At 57.3% G+C, this 14,017-nt stretch overlaps 1 protein-coding gene across 11 annotated transcripts in view; it reads left to right on the top strand.

Annotated features, from left to right (window-relative positions):
• The window catches only part of citb (citron rho-interacting serine/threonine kinase b), an 80,650-nt gene that overhangs the window by 31,115 nt on the left and 35,518 nt on the right, over positions 1 to 14,017 (top strand). For all 11 annotated transcript variants that reach the window (XM_088617863.1, XM_088617859.1, XM_088617858.1 and 8 more), the window contains 13 exons: positions 699 to 818; positions 4,257 to 4,427; positions 4,633 to 4,686; positions 5,150 to 5,203; positions 5,431 to 5,571; positions 5,784 to 5,909; positions 6,185 to 6,280; positions 6,411 to 6,527; positions 7,554 to 7,663; positions 8,112 to 8,286; positions 9,271 to 9,468; positions 9,861 to 9,914; positions 12,916 to 13,113. In XM_088617863.1, the coding sequence (XP_088473989.1) occupies positions 699 to 818; positions 4,257 to 4,427; positions 4,633 to 4,686; positions 5,150 to 5,203; positions 5,431 to 5,571; positions 5,784 to 5,909; positions 6,185 to 6,280; positions 6,411 to 6,527; positions 7,554 to 7,663; positions 8,112 to 8,286; positions 9,271 to 9,468; positions 9,861 to 9,914; positions 12,916 to 13,113 (1,614 nt within the window). The remainder of the gene's footprint in view (positions 1 to 698; positions 819 to 4,256; positions 4,428 to 4,632; positions 4,687 to 5,149; positions 5,204 to 5,430; positions 5,572 to 5,783; positions 5,910 to 6,184; positions 6,281 to 6,410; positions 6,528 to 7,553; positions 7,664 to 8,111; positions 8,287 to 9,270; positions 9,469 to 9,860; positions 9,915 to 12,915; positions 13,114 to 14,017) is intronic.

Genomic DNA, 14,017 nt, shown 5'->3' with positions numbered 1-14,017 from the left:
TCGGAACAGATGTGCTTAAGCTCTGGACCAGATCTCGTCTCGTTTCCTTCATCCTGTCGTCAGTGTTATTAGACCGAGGGCATAAAGAGTTATCACTTACAGCTGCAACAAATGCACAAAGTTAATGTGTGGGGAATGACGTGATCGTTTTCTAGCACGCACGCTGAAATGGTATTGAACGGACCTGACGCAGGTGAAATCAGTCGTTCCGAATGCAGCTCTGTAGCGGCTGGGCAGACCGTCAAGCTTCGACTCGAAGCACAATAGTCAGTGTGTCGTCCGGGCCCTCGGTGCCTCGCTCTCCGACAAGGTCACGGTCAATGACCCCGGACCTCCAGTCCTCACTAAAGAGGTCCTGGCTGCATTTTCTCCAGGCTCGTTGTTCTCTGGGTGGAATCTCCTCGTCACCTGAGCCTGATCGGCTCCTCACTAACGAGGTGAACTTGTGCTTTAGCATCAGTGAGAGTCACTCGAGTGAAACAGACATGAATGATCGATTAATCAAAATGAGACTGAACACATTTAGTCAATATCCTAGTTAGACCCTTCATTATCCTAAAAGCAGGCATGCACAGGGTGATAGGCTTGCTTAGGTGCTCAGTGCCGTGTGATTCCTGCCCCTGTGATGCCGCAGGGGGAGAGGGGGGCAGGAGGGACAGTGCAGGCGGCGAGGACAGCGTCTCTCTCTGTCCTTCCAGAGCCTGAAGCGCAGCCTGGAGCAGGCGCGCATGGAGGTGTCTCAGGAGGATGACAAGGCCCTGCAGCTGCTGCACGACATCCGGGAGCAGAGCCACAAGCTTCAGGAGATCAAGGAGCAGGTGGGTTCTGCCGGCCCGGGACACTGGCTCTGCCCGCGGGACTGGGGGGGTTCTGCCGGCCCGGGACACCGGCTCTGTCCGCGGGACTGGGGGGGTTCTGCCGGCCCGGGACACCGGCTCTGCCCGCGGGACTGGGGGGGTTCTGCCGGCCCGGGACACTGGCTCTGTCCGCGGGACTGGGGGGGTTCTGCCGGCCCGGGACACCGGCTCTGCCCGCGGGACTGGGGGGGTTCTGCCGGCCCGGGACGCCGGCTCTGCCCGTGGGACTGGGGGATTCTGCCGGCCCGGGACACCGGCTCTGCCCGTGGGACTGGGGGGGTTCTGCTCGTGGGACTGGGGGGGTTCTGCCGGCCCGGGACGCCGGCTCTGCCCGCGGGACTGGGGGGGTTCTGCTGGACCGGGACGCCGGCTCAGTCCGCGGGACTGGGGGCGTTCTGCCGGCCCTGGGACGCTGGCTCAGTCCGCGGGACTGGAGGGGTTCTGCTGGACCGGGACGCCGGCTCTGCCCGTGGGACTGGGGGCGTTCTGCCGGCTCCGGGACGCAGGCTCAGTCCGCGGGACTGGGGAGGTTCTGTTGGCCTGGGACACCGGCTCTGCCCGCGGGACTGGGGGGGTTCTGCCGGCCCGGGACGCCGGCTCTGCCCGCAGGAGCAGAGATATCAAAATAAAATGACTGGGTTGTTTTGAATAAAAATCTGGGCAGCCTAGACAGGTCTGGGAAACATTTGTAAAAATGAGATCAAAGGGCTTCGGAGAGAATATTCAGCTCAGACGGGTGTACTCCTACATCAACACATACCTGTGCTTGTGGGTTTTAGATAGAGGATGAATTAGAATTAGGATGAATTTTCTCTTTAGGACCAGCATCATTTCTGGGTTTTTTTTATTTGGGATTTAATTAAAAGTAGATTCTTAAAACCATTCCCGCTTCCCCCGTATGAAATATTTGAGTCTCCACTACCTTCGACGATGCTTTGTCTGTTTGTACCAGGACAGATGTCTCCCGTCGGGCAGTTTTAGGACAGCAGTCTGGGGAAGAGCAGTAGTGCAGGTCTGTTTTTCCAGCTGGTATACTTGCTCCTGGGTGAAATTTAAACAGCTGCCCAGATGGCACGTCACAGACGGCGTCGGTCCCTCGGCTGGGAGCCCATGTGACTCCAGGACCATTAAAAACCGGGCCTGGCCTGTGCTGGTTCTGATCCCAGACACCTCCGGTTTGACAGCAGAAATAAGTGGATTATTCTCACCAGCCAAACCTGCATGTCCTCACTGCGTGGAGCCTTAGTCATCAGATGCTGCCGTGTGCCCATGTATAGATATTTTTACACTGCTGCAGAAATAATTTCCAGTGATTATATAACTAAAAAAAAAAACTTGTTTCAAACCTCTGCAGTACAAGATAGGATCAGGTGTTTAGAAATGAATGAGAGTGGAGAGAGAATTCATTGTCTCCAGCAGTGTCTCCAGTCCAGTCAGGAGTGTGTCAGTGTGTGAATTCAGGGGAGTGTGAGAGGAGAGGGACAGCAGTGTCTCTAGCAGTGTCTCCAGTCCAGTCAGGAGTGTGTCAGTGTGTGAATTCAGGGGAGTGTGAGAGGAGAGGGACAGCAGTGTCTCTAGCAGTGTCTCCAGTCCAGTCAGGAGTGTGTCAGTGTGTGAATTCAGGGGAGTGTGAGAGGAGAGGGACAGCAGTGTCTCCAGTCCAGTCAGGTGTGTCTCAGTGTGTGAATTCAGGGGGAGTGTGAGAGGAGAGGGACAGCAGTGTCTCCAGTCCAGTCAGGAGTGTGTCAGTGTGTGAATTAAGGGGGAGTGTGAGAGGAGAGGGACAGCAGTGTCTCCAGTCCAGTCAGGTGTGTCAGTGTGTGAATTCAGGGGGAGTGTGAGAGGAGAGGGACAGCAGTGTCTCTAGCAGTGTCTCCAGTCCAGTCAGGTGTGTCTCAGTGTGTGAATTCAGGGGGAGTGTGAGAGGAGAGGGACAGCAGTGTCTACAGTACAGTCAAGTGTGTCTCAGTGTGTGTGCTTGAGAAGGAAGTGTTCATGATGATAAGGCACAAGTAATTGAACCAGGAGCTGTAATTAAAAGGCAGGTTGTAATTAAGTATGCTCAGTGGAGATCGTGATTTGTTCAGGTGTGTCTCAGTATGTGTGCTTTCATAATGAAATTGCCAAAGATAAATGCTATTGCACTGTCGTGAGGAATTGTGCTTTTGTGGACAAAATGATTTTAGGGCTCCTTTTGTGACCCTGGGTCCCATTTCTCTCCCTTCATTGCCTGACTGCTCAATATTGGGGATCTAATTCCATCTGAAAATCTCACAGTGAGAACTGAAAATCCTATCAAATCCGATTGCTTCTTTTCCGTGAAGAATTCCTTCTGCGCTGGGGGCGATGAAGTGATCGGAGGGCAGACTCCGGCTCGGCAGAGGCCCAGTCAGGATTTGCTTCAGCAGAGAAAAAGAAGATTAATCTGAGCTTCGTAAAGGAGGGAAAATGAGCGGTGCTTCTCGTGACGGGGGATTAATGTGCTCCGCTCAGGGTGGCTTTACTGCAGCTGTAATTGACTTGTGCCAGTAAGACTGTTCAGCCTGATGGCACAGAGAGCTTCTGAGGTCAGTGCTGACCTGGGGTGGCCTCTCTCACAGCTTGCTCAGTGCTATATCTGTACACCCCAAACTCCAGGTCCCTGCTCCCCAGTCATGCAGCTTTGTTATGTAATGATTGGTCCTCTTTCCTCCAGCCATGCTTCCTCCCTCCCTCATCTCCCCGTCTCTCATTTCAAGCCTGTCATTGCAGGAGGTGAACGATCCCTCTGCCTAATTGGTGCTCAATTAAAACTGGGCGCACGACGAGCGGAGTGCCCGTGCCTTTCGGGGTGCTCTGCCTCTTGATGTCGGCTTGGCTCCTGGGTGAAAGATCAGGGCTGGCGGGTCTGGTGACCTCTGGCACTGGGCCGGGTCTCAGGTCAGCCCGCTGACCTTACGGGATCCTCGTAGGTCCTGCAGAGATGCGGACTCTTGCAAACCTCCAGGTCTCACCTCCTGGAGGTGCTGTGCCAGCAGCCCTATCACCCTGCGACTCGCCACCGGGAGCCCACTGAAGCCCAGCAGGGTGAGCCTGGTCAGTACCTGGAGGGGAGACTCCTGGGAAAGCTAAGGCTGCTGCTGGAAGAGGTGTTAGTGGGGCCAGTAGAGGGTGTGTGGGGAGCGTACTGGTGCACAATGGCTGCCATTGCATTATCCCGATGGGGCTGCACATTGGTGGCAGTAGTGGGATTCCTTATTACCTGTGGAGCACTTCGAGTGGAGTGCCCAGAAAAGAGCTATAGAAGCGTAAGGAATTGTTTTCCCATGGAGCGGCGAGCTGCATGAGAAGTCAAAGGCTCGTGCCGCGGCGGGCGGGATCTGATCCGTCTCTCTCCGTGTCCGGCGGCCCCGCCGCCAGGAGTACCAGGCCCAGCTGGAGGAGATGCGCGTGGCGGTCCGGCAGCTGGAGGAGGACCTGGCGGCGGCGCGGCGGCGGAGCGACCTGTACGAGAGCGAGCTGAAGGAGTCGCGGCTGACCGGCGAGGAGCTGAAGAGGAAGGCCGCCGAGTACCAGCAGAAGATCCAGAAGGTACCGGGCTGCCGGGCGCCTAGGTGGTACGTGGGGGGTGTTAAGCAGACGTCTTTCTGTATTTGAATCTGAGAAGTGATAGAAGTTTTAGACAATAAAGAAAGCCTCTAGTAGCGTAGCCTCCAGGCTCCTCGTTGGCCCAGCCCAGCCCAGCCCAGCCCAGCCCAGCCCAGCCCGTCTGCTCATCCCTGCCTCTCTGTTGCAGGCCAAGGAGCAGGGCAAAGCCGAAGTGGAGGAGCTCCTCTCCAAGCTGGAAAAGGTGCGGAAAAACGTTTTCATTTTCACGCTCCCACCATTTTCTTTGGTGTTGTTGTCGTCTTTGCTGTTGAACGCTGCGGTGCAGTCCTCGCCGACGGCGACCGGGGTGGGTCAGGTGGCCGTTGTGTGGGCCACGGTCAGCAGAGCTAGGACGGGGCTCTCGCCTGGAAGGTGAAAGGTCACGGGCTCGAATCCCGTGCTGTGCCCTTCCCTCCTCCGGCTGGATGAGGGGGCTCCAGGCTGTAACGCTGAGTGAGCCCTGGGCTTGCCTCTCTAAACTAAGATGCAGATGGGGAGGCCTGGGTGTAATTCTAAATCTTCTTTAAATTAAGATTTGCTTCACCAGGGCCAAATGGTTTGTGGTGTGATGGTTTAATAATCAGTTTAATGTGGTTCAAGTGTTACCTGTTTGCAGGATGGATTTATCTGCTGATGTTTTTTTTCCCTGTCATGTTTTATTCCAGACCAATGGAGAACAGCAACTCAAAATCCAGGAGCTGCAGGACAAACTGGCCAAGGTAACGCTGGCTGCTCTGGGGTGCAAAACCGAGAGGCCCCGCCACCCCACACCAACATGCAGCTGGGGCTCCGGCCAGGACCCCCCAACAGTCACAGGCCCAACAGTTTAACCTCTGGGCCAGCCACCCCAGGCCTAGGCCCCACAACCTGCAGGAAGGCGGGGGGTACCCGGCTCTCGCAGGGGAGAGCCAGCGGTTTGACCTCTGACCCTCTTCCCGCCCGGCAGGCGGTGAAAGCCAGCACGGAGGCCACGGAGCTGCTCCAGAACATCCGGCAGGCCAAGGAGCGCCTGGAGCGGGAGCTGGAGAGGCTGCACAGCCGCGAGGACTCCACGGACAGCCTGCGCAGGCGGCTGCGCGAGACCGAGGTGCGCGGGGGGGGGCGCGGCCTGTTCCCGGAAGGGAAATGACCGCCGAGGGGGTTTTGATCAAGCGCAACATCCGTTTCCCCGTTGCCTTCGGCGTCGGCACGTTGCAGAGAGCCGGCAAACGGGCCCTCGTCGCCGGGAGCCAGGCGGTCGTTTGACTCGCGGATTGATCGATAAACGGTTGACGGACGGTTGTCCGTGTGCTCCGGCAGGAGGGCAGGAAGACCCTGGAGAACCACGTGAAGCGCCTGGAGATGGTGGAGAGACGGGAGAACAGGCTGAAGGACGACATCCAGACCAAATCCCAGCAGATCCAGCAGATGGCCGACAAGATCCTGGTAAGAGGGAACGCCGTGTGGGACCCTCTCCCCGGGGAGCGCAGGAGAGCACCCCTGCCCTCCCATGCGCACGGGGACCCCCCCGAGAGAGAGAGAGAGACCCCAGCAAGGCCGAGCCCCCGCTCCCTCGTGCAGGGCCTGCGGGCACCGCCTTCTCATCCTGTCCTTCTGGAAGCGCTCCCCCCTCCTCGTCCCGCTGATCGCCGCTCAGGGGGCAGAGAGAATCGGGGGGGGGCGCGTAACGACTTTCTTTTCCGTGCCTCGTCGCCCCGCAGGAGCTGGAGGAGAACCTCCGGGAGGCCCAGGCCGCTGCGCAGCGGATCGAGGCTCACCTGGCCCAGAAGGAGAGGCTGTACGAGGACAAGATCAAGGTGAGTCTCCTCTGCTCCGCCAGCGGATCAGTACCCAGAGCCCCTTCCTGCTGCTGCAGGCAGAGGGGAGCTGCAGGCAGTCTAGATCCATGAACGTGACGCTGAGGGTGACGTGTCCTTTGGGCTGCAGGTCCTGGAGGCACAGATGAAGGTGGATCTGGCTGACAAGGAGTCTCTGGAGGCCAAGTGGGCCAAGCAGGAGGAGGAGTCCCGGGAGAACTGCAAGCTCATCAGCGAGCAGAAAGCTGTAAGCACTGAGGCCGGGTTCGTGGCGGGGGGCTGGGGGAGAGCTGCAGTCCGAGACCGGGCCAGACAGCTGACCGGAGCCGGTATCGCCTGGGGATGGCGTTTATTCTTCGTGCATCTCCCTGCCCTGACGGTGCACGGGTGGATCTGCCTTGAGTGTCCAGCTGGGGGGCCGGAGCAGGGTGGGGTCTCCCTGCCCTGACAGTGCACGGGTGGATCCGCCTTGAGCGTCCGTCTGGGGGGCCGGAGCAGGGCGGGGTCTCCCTGCCCTGACACTGCACGGGTGGATCTGCCTTGAGTGTCCGTCTGGGGGGCCGGAGCATGGCGGGGTCTCCCTGCCCTGACAGTGCACGGGTGGATCTGCCTTGAGTGTCCGTCTGGGGGGCCGGAGCAGGGCGGGGTCTCCCTGCCCTGACAGTGCACGGGTGGATCTGCCTCGAGTGGGGGGCCGGAGCAGGGCGGGGTCTCCCTGCCCTGACAGTGCACGGGTGGATCTGTCTTGAGTGTCCGGCTGGGACAGCCCACGTGTTCCTCCCAGCCTGGCGAAGTCTGGGCTGCTCTGTTGCCTCTCACTCCTTACAGCTCCACTCCCACCCCCGCTCCCCCTTCGACTGGACAGTTCCAGCTCCTCCAGGCCCCGGGCGCGAGGCTACAAATCTGAGTGCTCACAAAGTCTTCTTTAGCTAAGCTTCTGTGAAGTTGCACAAATCATGCCGCCATCTTGCACAGGAAAGGAGCAGGGGGGACAATCTATCTGGATTCACCATAATCCATTTGCTTTGCAGATTTTTTAAAATTATTAGTTCATTTTAAAATGAAAAATACTTTCAAAACAAGTTGATTAGCTCAGGGCTCTGACACTTAAATGTGTCCTGGAAACTGCCTCAATATAGAAATCCCCAAGCAGTAGACGTGTGGTTCCTCCCAGCATGCTAGAGGCCGGTGTTGGCGTGTTTGACCCGCTGACCTCCAGTTGTGTCCTGACCGGGGGCTCATGTGTCTGTGTGTGTCTGCCCCCCCCCTGCAGACCATAAATGCCATGGATTCGAAAATGAAGTCCCTGGAGCAGAGGATCGCTGAGCTGTCGGAGGCCAACAAGCTGGCAGCAAACAGCAGCATCTACACACAGAGGAACATGTGAGTGAGCAGGAGAGCGTTGGGGCAGACCAGGCTGGCAGTGCAGGGCAGTCTGGTCCACTCCAGGTTTTCCCTAAGAGCCGCAGGGCTCTTGTATGGAAGTCAGCAAGTGTTGGAGATCTGAAGCTCAGTCTTCTGGTTTCAGATTTCAGATCAGTGCAGACAGGTGCATGCTGATGATAAAATATTTGCACCTCATTCTATCCATACTCTCAGGTTTCCAGCTCTGCAATTGTTATTCCTGTTTTAGCAACAGGTAAATATTTCTTCCATGCTGAAAGGAAAGGGTGTCACAGCTGAAGGGGGCTCCATAGCCGTTGTGTCCCTTTTCCTTTCGGCAGGAATAAACCTTTCCCTGTTCCTCTGCAGCCTGCGCGTGCTGACGCAGATCCCTGCTTGTATTCCTATTCTGTTCCACCCTTTTGCGCTGCTACGGTTCTGCTCCCAGGAAAGCCCAGGAGGAGATGATCTCGGAGCTGCGGCAGCAGAAGTTCTACCTGGAGACGCAGGCGGGGAAGCTGGAGGCCCAGAACGCCAAGCTGGAGGAGCACCTGGAGAAGATGAGCCAGCAGGAGCAGAGCAACAAGACCCGCCTGCTGGAGCTGGAGACCCGGCTGAGGGAGGTGAGGGAGCAGGGGGGCGTGTTGGGGTCACAGGAGAAGGAGGAGGCTTGTGGGAGAATCAGGGGTGGACGAGAGCAGGGGGGGCGTGTTGGGGTCACAGGAGAAGGAGGAGGCTTGTGGGAGAATCGGGGGTGGAGGAGAGCAGGGGGGTGTGTTGGGGTCACAGGAGGAGGAGGAGGCTTGTGGGAGAATCGGGGGTGGAGGAGAGCAGGGGGGGCGTGTTGGGGTCACAGGAGAAGGAGGAGGCTTGTGGGAGAATCGGGGGTGGAGGAGAGCAGGGGGGGCGTGTTGGGGTCACAGGAGAAGGAGGAGGCTTGTGGGAGAATCGGGGGTGGAGGAGAGCAGGGGGGTGTGTTGGGGTCACAGGAGGAGGAGGAGGCTTGTGGGAGAATCGGGGGTGGAGGAGAGCAGGGGGGGCGTGTTGGGGTCACAGGAGAAGGAGGAGGCTTGTGGGAGAATCGGGGGTGGAGGAGAGCAGGGGGGGCGTGTTGGGGTCACAGGAGGAGGAGGAGGCTTGTGGGAGAATCGGGGGTGGAGGAGAGCAGGGGGGGCGTGTTGGGGTCACAGGAGGAGGAGGAGGCTTGTGGGAGAATCGGGGGTGGAGGAGAGCAGGGGGGGCATGTTGGGGTCACAGGAGGAGGAGGAGGCTTGTGGGAGAATCGGGGGTGGAGGAGAGCAGGGGGGGCGTGTTGGGGTCACAGGAGAAGGAGGAGGCTTGTGGGAGAATCGGGGGTGGAGGAGAGCAGGGGGGCGTGTTGGGGTCACAGGAGAAGGAGGAGGCTTGTGGGAGAATCGGGGGTGGAGGAGAGCAGGGGGGCGTGTTGGGGTCACAGGAGAAGGAGGAGGCTTGTGGGAGAATCGGGGGTGGAGGAGAGAGGGAGCAGACTGGGGGGTTTTGGGAGAGCAGTGGGGGGGAGATGCCCAGAACGACCCCCTGAGCAGCAGCCAGCACACACGGGCGCTTTCCTCTCCCCTCTCGCTCAGATGGGCCTGGAGCACGAGGAGCAGAAGCTGGAGATCAAGCGGCAGGTGACGGAGCTGACGCTGTCGCTGCAGGAGCGCGAGTCGCAGATCAGCAGCCTGCAGGCGGCCCGCGGCGCCCTGGACAGCCAGCTGCAGCAGGCCAAGACGGAGCTGGAGGAGACCACCGCCGAGGCCGAGGAGGAGATCACCGCGCTCAGGGTGCGCCTCTTGTCGCCTCTAATGGAGTCCCATCGACTGCCGTCCGTTCAATTAACCTCTGGGCCACCCCTTGGTCTACTCCCCACAATTAATAGCTCAATTATTAATTAAGGTTTGAATGAAATCCTGAATCCCTCATGAACATGGAGAGCCCTCGAACGCTGCTCTCCCTCCTGTGCCTCTGAGAAAAACCGCTGCATCACTGGAGTATACCAGGATTGCAGCAGTGGGTTCAGAGCCAGCAAGGCCTTGGCTCTGTACTTTCGCCAGTGCAGCGAGGGCGATGGAGACACTGGGATGCACCCTCCTGTTCCCGCCGAGACGCTGCCAGAGTGGTAATTCAGAGCCGAAATGAGAATCAAAGCGGTGTCTCTTCTCTCTCCCTCTTACAGGCTCACCGGGATGAAATCCAGCGCAAGTTTGACGCCCTGAGAGACAGCTGCTCCGTATGTATCCTCTCCTGACGCCCCTCCCCCTTGCTCTGAGCTCTCTGGCTTTATTCCTGCCGCTGCAGTTTAACTGAGGGTGCAGCTTTTAGGGAAATGTGCAGTAGTGCGACCGTACAGAGCTTTAATTCAACTTGTGGTAGGTAACAGTACATCTGTTTTTCTTTAAGGAGGGAATCTTGTGTGTGTAGTGGGCAAGGCTTTAAAATCCCAACGCTACCCCTCTATGTGGTGCCTTTAATCTCTTACCTCAGTAAGATAAGATCACTTTATTAGCCCTATACAATCTCTTGTATTAGGAATTTGTCTTTTTGCAGACCCCAGCTTGCTCTCCATGAGACACACAGATGGGGAGAGAGAAGCTTGAGGTCAGAGCGCAGGGGCAGTCATTTATATAGTGCCCCTGGAGCAGCTGGGTATAAGGGCCTTGCTCAGGGGCCCAACGGAGTAGGATTCCTCTGCCGGCCGCGGGATACGAACCGGCAACCTCCCAGCCACAGGCAAAGATCCTTGGACATAGAGCCACCGCTCCGGCCAATACATTGCCTTGCTCTCTCTGCAGGGTCCACAAAGATGTGCTGCTCTCTCTGCAGGGTCCACAAAGATGTGCTGCTCTCTGCTTCTTCCTCTCTTCCCCCTGTTTCGGGGCTAGATTTGATCAAATGCCCAGGCCTTCACATAGCAAAGCGCAAGCTTTTAATTTTTCCCACCAGGATTCCACAGGGTGAAGCTTTCGGCAGACAGACAACCACCCTCATCAATTTTAATCTCAGAAACTCGTGCGGAATAAGCAGCCCAGCTGCACCTGAGCTACCGGGTCTGGTTCTTCAGGGTGCAAGCGGGCAGCCGCTGTCTGCTGCGACGCCACCTGTTACACTCGCACGCTGCAGGGGAAAGAGATCCCGCTCAGGCCTGAGACACTCTCCCGCGGGGGAAGACGGCTGCAGAAATGTGTGATTAAAATGCAGCCCAGAGCAGGATCTCTAGTCATTGCTGCTCTTGTCTTGGTTTCTTATCTGTGACCTTCGGTTTGCAGTGTATTTCAGTTCGTGCTCCTTTGTTTTAACTCACAAAGGAGCCTGAGCAAGAATGAACACTCCATCACGTTGGCATTCATTCACTGGGCAGAAGCTTTTAGCCAAAGCAGCTCAGTCTCATCTGGTCAAAAGGCAGAGGGTGCAGATATAAAGAGCAGCTCAACTGTTTATTTGGTCCTGTAGCCGTTCTCCCATCTCTGTTCCCCTTTCCTAAGAAATCCCTGCTCACGCTGAGCTTGGCCCCAGACCGCTTTGTGGAAGTGCAGATTAGTGGACCTCGGCCCAGCAGCGCCGTTTTTACAGCATCGTCGCGCACAGTGAAACAATTTCGACTTCACAGGCTGGTGGCACTGAGACCAGAGCGCCTGTGGTCACGGTGCAGATCAAGGGAGAGACACGACTGGATTATCTGGATTATTTATAGGAGCATCTCCAACACAGGATAGGTCTCACCCTCCTTCCTTAAAGACAAGTGAGGTACAAGGGTTTCAGTACAGTTTAACGGTCGAATCCATGCGAGTGTCTCACTGTTCTGGCGTTTCAAAGGCAGCGAGATGGCTGAGTAATCTGGCAGGAGTCACACATGGTGATCTGTGGGGAGTCTGGCACTGTGCTCCTGGCCAAACCTCGATCTCCTGTTGTAGAGGGAATTTCTGAGACTGGATTGCAGCAAGAAACAGTTCTCAAATATCCAGAGCTTGAGGCTGCCTACTCTGTTATTTAGATACCTGTACACCGTTTCCTCGCTTTTGTCTGTTAGGAGTCTGAAGATTTCAGTGTCTGATTTCTCAGGTGTCCCTAGGAAAAAACACAAACGCCTTCACAGGTATGCTAAAGGAGCGTACTGCGTTCAGAAAGACAGACCCCAAATGGCAGAGCAGCTGGAAGTCCGTGAGGGTCTGCCCTTGTGAGAGACGTGCTGAAGCCCAACGATCCAGCCCACAGGCTGCTGTGCTGCTGCAGTTCGTGCAGGGGAGCCTCCTGCTCCCAGCCTGTCTGCTGCGCAGCTGTGTGGGGCGTGGGGAGGAGGGATAACCTCTGTGAAAGGACTGGGCCGCCTGCTCCCACGCCGTGTCCACCAGCTTCTGTTCTCTCGGATCATATTCCAGGGTTTCCTGCCTCGTTTCTTACCCCCTGTAGGAAGAGACCCCCGAAGAAACTTCCCGGTGTGCAGTGGAGAGCTCGGACAGCAGGGCCTGCTCCACATGCAGGCTTGCCCCGAGGAGCTCTCCGGATCTCGTCCCCGAGACAGACAGCTTCATTTTGAATTGCTTCGTTCAGAACATTGACTTTGGGTTTAGCGTGTTCTTAAACTGTCGGTTGTAATATATTTTGGGTTTGCGGCTCATTCTCTCACATTCGCAGTCGTTAAAGTTCAGTTTCGGAATCCTGCTGTGCTCCTGGAGTCTGATTAAGGGCAGCAACGCCAACACCTGGATCTTTCTCCCTGGGCTCATGTCCACAGGGCTCTTTCAAGTCAGGATGTTTGAATGATTAACTCAACGTCACCAAAGAGGGTGACAGTTCCTTATATAGACAGTAATCAGTGAGGTCTCTTCCCAACACATTGAGTATTGCCCAGTTCCACTCCCTGTCCAGCTCCTGTTTATTTCCTGTGGGCAGTGTCAGCAGCTGCTGTTGCTCTGTGTCTGGTGCTGCCCTGGACCTGCCACAGCACCCACCCCGGTTGCATTCCCAGGCACGAATGGGCAGGTCTATCTGAGCAGCGGGCCTTGTGCGTCATGCAGGGCCAGAAGCAGACGATGGCGCAGTCTGCTGGAGCTATTGCACTGCTGAGAAGTGTGCATCCACCCAGCTTTATCTCCAGTGCACTGCAGTTGTGCAGAGGACAGCTGCAAGTACAGCAGGAGAGATGGAATATTCCAGTGCTTGGGGGTGTCTTGTCCTTTCATGCTTGTGAGCACAGACCGCAGCCTCATTCCCTCACCCTCTTGTGTTGTCAGGTCATCACAGACCTGGAGGAGCAGCTGACCCAGCTGAGCCAGGAGAACGCCGAGCTCAACCGGCAGAACTTCTACTTGTCCAAGCAGCTGGACGAGGCCACGGACGAGAGCGAGGACAGGCTGCAGCTGAGCCAGGACGTGGACCGGCTGCGCAGGGAGGTGGCTGACCGGGAGATGCACCTCAATAACCAGAAACAGGTGAGCATGGCGAGCATGGCCAAGTCCTATCATGACTGACAGGTTGACCGCAGTGCTGACACACCGACTGACAGACTGACAGGCTGACCACACTACTGACACACCGGCTGACAGACTGACCCCACTACTGACACACCGACTGACAGACTGACAGGCTGACCACACTACTGACACACCGGCTGACAGGCTGACCCCACTACTGACACACCGGCTGACAGGCTGACAGGCTGACCACACTACTGACACACCGGCTGACAGGCTGACAGGCTGACCCCACTACTGACACACCGGCTGACAGGCTGACAGGCTGACCCCACTACTGACACACCGGCTGACAGGCTGACCCCACTACTGACACACCGGCTGACAGGCTGACAGGCTGACCCCACTACTGACACACCGGCTGACAGGCTGACAGGCTGACCCCACTACTGACACACCGGCTGACAGGCTGACAGGCTGACCCCACTACTGACACACCGGCTGACAGGCTGACCCCACTACTGACACACCGACTGACAGGCTGACCCCACTACTGACACACCGGCTGACAGGCTGACAGGCTGACCCCACTACTGACACACCGACTGACAGGCTGACCGCACTACTGACACACCGGCTGACAGGCTGACCCCACTACTGACACACCGGCTGACAGGCTGACAGGCTGACCCCACTACTGACACACCGGCTGACAGGCTGACAGGCTGACCCCACTACTGACACACCGGCTGACAGGCTGACAGGCTGACCCCACTACTGACACACCGGCTGACAGGCTGACCCCACTACTGACACACCGACTGACAGGCTGACCCCACTACTGACACACCAACTGACAGGCTGACCCCACTACTGACACACCAACTGACAGGCTGACCCCACTACTGACACACCAACTGAC

The sequence above is a fragment of the Lepisosteus platostomus genome, chromosome 24, assembly GCF_059453375.1.
Source record: "Lepisosteus platostomus isolate fLepPlt1 chromosome 24, fLepPlt1.hap1, whole genome shotgun sequence".
Taxonomy (NCBI): Eukaryota; Metazoa; Chordata; class Actinopteri; order Semionotiformes; family Lepisosteidae; genus Lepisosteus; species Lepisosteus platostomus.
Note: the sequence above shows the minus strand (reverse complement) of the source record. Positions and strands in the feature narration are given on the sequence as shown.